Below are 9,104 nucleotides of genomic sequence, written 5' to 3' on the forward strand. Positions count from 1 at the left end.
GTTCTGACATATACGTTCAAAAGCATTAAACCCGTCAACTGTCTATCCAATACCTCACTGCACTGTGCAAAGAGCAAACTCATTTATCTGACATCATCACTATCTTATATATCCTGGAGGCAAGCAGTCCTTGAGACAAAGGTGTATTGGAGAAAGAAGTCATGCAAAGTTTGGTTGAGAATACCTGTATTTGGTTTTGGCTTTCTTATTTCACAGACAATGCCCAGAGCATGCTCCAACATGGAGAAACCTGGCAGGGCCTTAAAGTCTCCTCCTCAGCACACATAAATGACTGTTTTCAATAACAGCAATCAAGTTGTCATCCTTAAATGAATCTCAATATAAAGAATGCACAGGTTTCTAAAAAAATTAAAAGGCAAGAAACCAGAAAAATATATAGTTAAGAGGCCCCTAAATGCTAAGGGGTCAACTAATGTTGACTGTATCCTTATACTTTTAATCTATCGCAATATCCAAATAATGGCCATTGCATTATCAACTGGTATTTATAATAAGAATTTTCACGAACTTGAGATTAGGAACTTGAGGTGAGGGGCTTCCCTGGTGGCGCAGTGGTTGAGAGTCCGCCTGCTGATGCAGGGGACGTGGGTTCGTGCCCCGGTCCGGGAAGATCCTACATGCCACGGAGCGGCTGGGCCCGTGAGCCATGGCCGCTGAGCCTGCGCGTCCGGAGCCTGTGCTCCGCAACGGAAGGGGCCACAACAGTGAGAGGCCCGCATACCGCAAAAAAAAAAAAAGAACTTGAGGTGATTATTCCTTTACCTCAGTGAGATGACCTGGAACATTTAAAAACTCTTTATAACACACTGAAGACTGAGCACCATCTGTTTTCAATCTGTTTAGATAGAAACATTTTTTATATTCTGAAAATGAATTCTATACTGGTTTATAGACAAACTCAACATTTAATAGGTTAGTTAGAAGCTTCTTGAGGAATCCAGTTTTCCTTATTTATCTTTAAATAATTTTCATCAGGACTTCATATATACTTACACCAAGTCCTCTTCTAACTTCAGCTGGTTTATCACTATGTTCTACATTCAAACTCGTGAATTATGCTTTACAATGGACTCCATAAAAAAAAAAAGCTAAATTAGAAAGCAATATCTAGGTCAGTAGTTCTCAAACTGTACATAATCACTAGTGGAATGATTGAAAATGCAAATCCCTAGGCCACACGATCGGAGATTGATGCCATAACCATGGAAAGAGGTCTTTACTCTACATCTTCAATAAACACCGAATTGCACCTGATTCAATTTGTCTATATAACACTTTGAAAGCTGCTCATGTGGTTAAAAAAAAAAAAAAGGACTCTCACAAGTTCTATACCAAAAAAGTTCTTAGTGCATATGGCAGTTTCTGATACACAGTCAGAAACTGGTAGTCAAAATTTTTGTGCTTTACAAATCCTGAAAACTATATGACGAATAAGAAACCCTGTCCTATTTTTTTTCAATATTCTAATTCCTCTTAGACCATAATGGTTAGATATGAGTATTAGAATTGCAACATGCAGTATCCCAGAGTAGAAACTTAAGAGTAAATAATTTCTAAATTAATTTACCCTTGTGTTTGTTTGTTTGTTGTTTTTTTTTTTTTTTGGAGAAAGCTTAGAGGAAACTGAAGGTCCTTATAGCAATGTCTTGGTTTAGGAGGCTATATAGTTTCTTGAAAGCCAGTTTCAAAAAACAAAACAGAAGACAGCCTGTACTAAGACCTCTTAACCTAAGAGAAGGAGCCTTAGAACAGGAAATGAGAGATTAAACAATAATGTCAGGTAAATCATTTCCTAGACTTCCGGTGATTCTTGGCAGCAAAAGGTTGTGCTTTGGGAAAAAAAAAAAATCAGCCACAAAGTGACTAATTAATCAAGTGACTTATTACAAGTAAGAAAACCCAATATTTGTCAAGATGGGCTTTTAGCAGCTTGCTGTGTGTTTGCGTCCAGAAGATAACCGCAAACACTGACTTTTTTTGCCATACTGCATCTTTTCCCAGTGTAAAATTTAACAATTTTCTGGATAATTTGATTAAATAAATACAACAGGGCCTCTCAAGTTGGCCTGCTTGTGCTTGAATTATTAGGCCAATACAGGATGAAATTTCATGATACCAAGTGCCTGAACCAAAACAAGTTATGTTTTCCATGTCTTTTCTAACATTAAGGAACTTGGTATCATGGTGATAAGCTTAAGAGTCTAAAACCAAAGAGACTAGAAAAAACAGAGCCATGATCTGCTAAGTCAAGAAAACATTTTTGCCTCAGTTATAAGCATTGATCTGAGTATACTGCATGCCTGACACACAGAGGACAGTCAATAAATATTTGTTGAAATGAACTCATTTCTCTGGTCTTGAATTAGCCTTATGACATTCATTCTTAATATTGTATATAAAGAAAAAGTCTAATGGTTCATCTTTTAGGGAAGTCTCCTGAATGAGTAAGTTAAGACTTTTTTTTTTAAACCTGCAAAACAAAGGCTAGTCTGCAAATCAGTAAAACAACAGGAGCCAAAAATGAGCCCTCATATGATTAATACTATTAAGTGAGTCAGGTGCTCAGCTATTTCTCTCCTGACGGCTAGAGTTATCTCTGAAAATCACCAAATCTCCACTCTACTTTAAAGCAGCAACCATAAGATAATCTCATAGATAAGTGAAACAATTTCACTGAAATGCTATCCTTGACATAAAATGGTTTCTTTTTCACTTCAAAAAACAAAAGAAAAGGTAAAATAAGACAATCCAGCTCAGTTTAATTTCAAACGTTAATATATTTTCTATTTTATATTGAACATATGCATCTGTAACCCCTCATTTGCAGCAACTATCCCATCCTCATAAAAGGGGCAAAATTTGTAAGATGCCTCTTAAAATAAATATTCTTCTTTATAAAATAATAAAACTTCAAATAAATATTCTTTACACTAGACAATATGTTGAAAAAATTAGAAAATAAAGGTAGAATTTTACTGTAACTGTACAATATACATGAAGTTCAAAAGGAAATCAGAGTCTTACAATAAAGGCTTTCTGTAAGGCAAAATACAATCTAAAAACATACTGATTGATTCACATTCTTCCGAATGTACAACATATTAGTATAATATTTTGTGACTGTGCCATATAGTATGGCACAACTTGTTTTTCACAGTTGCAAATATTATTGTATATACAAAAATATAGCACATTATCTCTGGAGAAAACAATGGGGGAAAAAGTCATTTGCTAATTTACAAATTTTGCAGGTACTATTCACAAACAAAAACTTTGCCTAGGAGTGTCTGTTGCTTTAGCTTATGCAACATTGCCAAGATCTGCATCACATACTCTGAGCTCCATTAGCTGAATTCTAACACGCGTATCAGTTAAAATGGCACATGGACAAAAAGCATTTCACTGCAAACAGCAAAGGATATCCCAACCCTCTATCAACAGTGCCAAGATTTCTAACTGTTTAGTTGGTTGCATATGTGTGTGTTAAAAAAAAAAAAAAAGGGAACAATCCTTATCACAGCAATATTCCTGATTAATGATGCTATGTTGGTTTTTCAAAGTTCCTGGGTGGGACAGTGGGAACTTTGCAGCAGACTGTGTTTGAATTTTTACAACGGCATCCAGGCCTGTTCACCCGGTCATAACACCCCTGGCACAATTTAAGGCAACCCTTGGCTGGAAGGTAACACCATAAACAAGGCAAAAAGAGGGACATGACGCCCATGGCCGACCACCGTGTACAACAGTGAGACTGGCTGCAGGAACACGGGTTGTCGGCACAGTTGTCCTCGTCATCGTTAGAACAGTGATAGAAGAGGCCTTTCACACAGCACACGCAGGTCCCGTAGTCGATCACGTTCTGGGCCGAGCAAAGGCACTGCTCGTGGCAGATCCAGTCCGATGGCAGAGGCCTTGGGTAGGTGCACTCCTTACATTTGCACTTGCCGCAGTCCTCACACCTGTAGGCGTGCAGACCCAAATCCTCCTTGCTCAGCGGCTTAAGCTCACCTGGCTGGAGCTCTGATTTGGGCTGCACCCGGATTATCCCATCAGCAACAGGCCCCGAGGAGAAGGATGATCCCAAGAGCCTCTGTTCAGAGGAGATGCTGCTAGTACTTGTCCTCGTACTGCTGCGAGACCCCGAGCTGACTGTGCTGACGGACCTGGACAGAGTGGCCCTCGCAGAAGCGTGGGCCTGTGAGTGCTGAGGCCTGGGGGGCTGGCGGTGCTCAGGCAGACCGTGGAGTCTCTCGTGTTTGTGCTGAGCGGAGGGGCGAGGTGTAGGCTTGAGCCCCGGTCTGGGGACCACGGTAGGTCCCTCTGTGTACTCATTGGTGTTTCGGATGGCTCTGATCTGATCCAGAGACAGCACGTGTACCTGCTGGGCGAGGGCGTCTCTGGGGTCGGGCTCCCCGCGCTGCCTGCCACCGTCACGGGGTGCCTGCAGCAAGGGCTGCGATCCGCTGCCACTCTGAGCTCTGGCCTCCATCAGGTCTTGGAAGTGTGCTCACCCCTGCAGGCTTAGAACACATCTGAATTCCTGCGGAAACCAAGAGGAAGGAGACGGTTTACACTCCAGGATACTTCCCACTCTCCACCCCCTTGAGTTAACTCTTCACTCCCCACTTCCCCTAGAGAAACAGGCTTCGAAGCGGAGTTGCTGTGGAGGGTATTCGGACAGCCATCTGATCCACGCCTGTACCAAAAAGTAAAAATTATGGCTGTGCATCAACAATTCTTTAATCCTGTGATGTGTGGTGACACCAAGCCGATCTTTGTTTCAATCGCGTAAGTAACAATTCCTTACTCAAATAAGCATAAAATCTGCAAGGTTCAGGTTCCATGTAAAACACTGTGGGAAAGTAGTGCTGGAATATAACATTGATACTGACATTTTCAAAAGTTGAATACCTTTTCAGATTCTGAAACAGGTTTCAACTTATCATGGTCATTTTTGCCTTAAACATCAATAAATACAGCCTAGAAATTCTTGGTTCTTAATTAAGTCTGCTTTTACATCAAATACCTTGAACTATTCTGTAACTTTATAAAACCTCATAGGATGAATCTGACATGCAAAAAAGTAAATACCCCCCCCAGGAATACATTTATTTAGTTATACATTTTATACAACCATCATGAATTATCATTAACTACACAGTAGCACAAAGTTATAGAATGAAAAACACACCAATTCAAATCCTGTCAGGTGCCAGGACTACAATAAAGTAAACTTACACCAGGAGCAACAAAAAGACAGGAACTTACCTTCAACTTCCCAACAACTTGAGAATCACATATTGTACAACCTGAGAGCCTAGGAGAACATTGTAAATTCTGCCAAAATCTTAACTACTTTGCCCATTTCCAAGAACCTAATAATTAAGGACATAAACTGATTGGCGGTAACAGGAAGTGTTTTAAAAATGCAAGTGTCACATCTCAAATCTATCACCCTGACAAGTAACCGCTTAAATTGCCACCTTTCTGTAAAATTTCAAAACTACCACCGCCTTTGCCAACCAAGTCTACAATGACTAAAAACGCGCAAAAGTGGACCTTCATCCAGTCTGGCTTTTTAGAAAAGAGACACAGGCAGGTAACACACGCCTTCCAATTCGGAAAAAGGCAGAGCTGGAGACCGGATCTCAGTTCCAACAGAGAGGCTAGACGAGATCGCTCTGCTCTTTGCTTTCACTCCGTTTATCGGCTCTATCTGCGCCCCGACACGGTCCCCAGCAGGTGGGACACACAGTCGGAGCCCCAAGGGACTTTTTTCCGGGAGGACTGACGCAGCCCAGAAGCCAAGCGGGCCCCCCCTGCGCACAATTCCGAGACGGACAGACAGGCGGGGGGCGCGGGCGCCTCGGAAGGGGACGTGCCCTGAAACGCTAGAGCGCGCTTCCCCCTCTCTTCATTCCCAGATAGAATCTCCCCCACCCCAGAGAACTGCCTCCCAGCTCCAAGAGGGAGCCACTCCACCCTTAGGCGGAGGTCACACCGCCCATCGCAGCACGTTCCGGCTAAGGCCCTCGAACACGGGGCACTGGTTTCCAGCCCCGACGCCGCGAGGAAGAAAGCCCTGCCTTAGACATAGAGCCGGGACTTCGAGGTCTAACCCATGCACACCGGGCGACTCCACCCTGCGCTGACCGAAGGGGCACTGCCTGCAATCTGCAAACGCCTATATATTAAAAAAAATACATATATATATATCTATACACATGTATATATTTCTTAAAGTCAAAGAAAAAATGCTTTTAAAAGAAAGAACATTTTCCAGGGTCCCACGCCGGGCGTGCAAGACCCAGATCCCTAAGCTGGAAACTTTCCGCGCAGATTTGCTTGCAGTGCAAAGTAGCATCTTTGCGGTAAGGAGGTTTACTAGAGTGATTTCTGCTTATCCCTGGCCTCCTTCGCAGCACCCCTCCTTCCCCCGCTCCCTCGCCCCCGCCCCCCCCCGCCCCCCGCTTTGAAAGCGCTTTGAAACCCCCATTAAGGACAGTGTGTGATCAGACTAAGGATTAGGGGGAAAGGACTTAAGCACAAGCAAGGGTGGGGCAAACCGACACAGAAACCGCTTTGTAAAAACGCACAAGATTCCGAATTAAGAAACAGCAGCAGCAACAAAAAAAGTGGATCAGCCCATCAAAGGAAAAGTGTGGGGGGGGAAACAAACCCTAGCCTCTTTTGCCACCTACTTTCAGGTAATGGAAAACGATCGCGACCGCTTGATGACTTTCTTCCTGTGCTGGGTCGGCCCAATCTTCCAAAAATAAAAAAAAGCATGACCCAAGCCGACCACGGCGAACGGAAAAAAGAGAAAGCTGCACTTCCGAACCGCAGAGACGCGGCGCCAGGCAGGGCGACGCTCCCACCCGGCTCCGTGCTCGCCTGTGTTCACACCGAGCAGAGGCGGGGGCTCCCTCCGCCCGGCACCCTGTCCTTTTATCACCCGCGAGGTCTAGCTGCCCCCGTGAGGCGAGCGACCCACGCTCCCTCGGTAACCCCGGCGCCCCTGCCTCGGGGTTGCCTCTCTCAGGACGTGCCTTCCCCAGAGAGGAACAGGTTAGCAATGCGGGCGCCTGCAACGGCGACCTGGAAAACACAAAAGTGTTTTCCCTCCCTCTCCCGCTCTCAGCGCCCAATTCGCGGCCAGTGCACCGCCGGGACCCGTCTCGCCGCGAGCCGTCCGCCACCCCAACCCCCCCAGAGCGCGGGCGCGTGGGGTCGGGGACACTGCACCCGGCGCGCACTGCAGCCCCCGCCGAGGCAGACCGAGCCCGAGGCGAGGCAGACCCGCGGGCAGCTCCCGGGTTCCCCACGGAAAACCTGCGGGGTTAGAGAAAGGGAGGCCGGGGGAGAGACAGCCCCCACTCCCGGTCCGGCTGCACCTACTCCATGTTGCCCACAACGCGCCGGCCACGGAGCCAGGAGGGGAAGAGCCAGCCAAACGCGCCTCACCGTGATCGCGGCTTTGCACCAACCCCTCTCCGTTGGATTCTCTTCTTCCTGCGATGTGCAAATAAATCCAGCCCCGATGCAAACTTTTTCCCCTCTTGCTTCTAAACTCTGCTTCAGCCTAACTTCCGAGCAATCGGCTGGACGAGAAAAGGAGAGGAAAATCCGGAGCCAAGTCCCCAGGCGATGAACACTCTGGAGTTCGGGGCTGGAGGCGACCCCCTTTCTAAAAGCGCACGCGGAGTATTTCCTCTTTTTTCTCAATGAACTGGAGGCCAAAGCGCCAACGGCGAGTCTCCTTTCTTGGCAGATGAGCGAATGAGAAAAGAAAACGGCCTTACAGAGAACCTAAAGCCAGATGGCCAAGTCGCGCGGCCGCGGCCGCGTCCGAGCGGAGGCGGCGCGGGGGCGCGGGGCGGCAGGGCTGCGGGCCGGGCGGGCGCGGGGGCCTGGGCGCTGCGCGCTCCGCCGGCCCCTCTCCTCCGCTCGCGCTGCGGCGCGCAGCTCTCGGCGGTGCAGACTGGGCGTTGTGGAGGCGCGGCGGCGAGGCCGAGGCGGGGGCGGTGGGTGAGAAGGAGGAGGAGAAGGAGGAGGGTCTGGGGCCCGGACGGGGGGGGCTCGCCGTTGGCTTGCGCCCTCGCCTTTCCGGAGGAGGCAGGGAGCAGCTCTGCGGCGGCCGCGGCAGCAGTAAATGGCGTCATGTGGATCCGAGGCGGAACAGAGCAGTTGTTGTCCCAGAGGATATATCGCATCCGGTCCCAGCTCATTGGCTCCGCGGGGCTACATTCACTCACACTCCAGCGCCCGCCAGCGCTCCGAGCCGCAGGAGGCATTCAAAAGGGCAACTGCGCCGCCCCGCGCGTCCCTAGGCTGGTCCTGCTGCCCGGGCGCCGTCACGCGGGGTGCCCGCGGGGCCGGGCTGGGCACGGCGGGGTCAGTTTATCTAGTTTCAAGGAAACACTGACCTTAAGGTTTCCCCGGGGGCCATGAGGACAAGCCTTAGTTCGGCTGGACTTAGGGAACTTTCTCCCCGCCACTAGGAAAAGGGAATGAACATTTCAAACTAATCCGGGCCAGGCAGTGTTCGCATTAAAAACAATTTGCAGGTTTTGAGACTTTATTCGGAATCCATTGCAAGCCAACCTCTCCCCTTTTCCGTTCCCCCTCGAGGGGGCGACGGGGAGAGAAGAAGGGGGAGGGGAAGGGGAGCGGGAAGTGAGGTGGGAGGGCTATTGGTTTATTCTTTGTCTACTGGATTAACCCGATTATACACCAGGCACCAGCACAAACCGCCACTCCCACCTCAGAGCTGCGTACGAGAGGAACGGAATGCAGATTCGAGTTTCAAGTGCCTTCTGCTCTTGCCGGGATTTGCTTTTGATTGTGTCGATGTGTAGTTTTTCGGTTTAATATTAGATTTTATTTTTAAAGGGGCAGTTAGCTACAGATGGAGGCTTTCTGAAGATCTTTCTTACTGTTTTGTTTGACGCAACAGCGGGAGGAAACTCTACAATACAGGCCTTTTTAAAATGAGTTAATTCAGTCATACACACATAAACGATTACTAAGGGCGACATCACGGGCTTCTGAAATGGGAGGGGGCACGCCGTTTCACTGCAGAT

The 9,104-nt window shown here is 47.5% G+C and overlaps 1 protein-coding gene across 1 annotated transcript; it reads right to left on the bottom strand.

Moving 5' to 3' along the window:
* Positions 1-2,778: 2,778 nt before the first annotated feature.
* SPRY2 (sprouty RTK signaling antagonist 2) lies at positions 2,779-7,904 on the bottom strand. The gene is made up of 2 exons (XM_081214581.1): positions 7,486-7,904; positions 2,779-4,561 (listed from the first exon to the last, which is right to left on the bottom strand). The coding sequence occupies exon 2, from the start codon at positions 4,508-4,510 to the stop codon at positions 3,563-3,565; it is 948 nt and encodes a 315-aa protein (XP_081070707.1). The 5' UTR covers positions 4,511-4,561; positions 7,486-7,904; the 3' UTR covers positions 2,779-3,562.
* Between the last annotated feature and the right edge of the window lie 1,200 nt (positions 7,905-9,104).

The sequence above is a fragment of the Mesoplodon bidens genome, assembly GCF_964165515.1.
Source record: "Mesoplodon bidens genome assembly, chromosome: 17".
In the NCBI taxonomy this organism is placed as follows: Eukaryota; Metazoa; Chordata; class Mammalia; order Artiodactyla; family Ziphiidae; genus Mesoplodon; species Mesoplodon bidens.

What these genes read in the sequence shown, in the direction of transcription:
- SPRY2 (XM_081214581.1), bottom strand. Translation starts at nt 4,510, where the DNA reads ATGGAGGCCAGAGCTCAGAGTGGCAGCGGATCGCAGCCCTTGCTGCAG.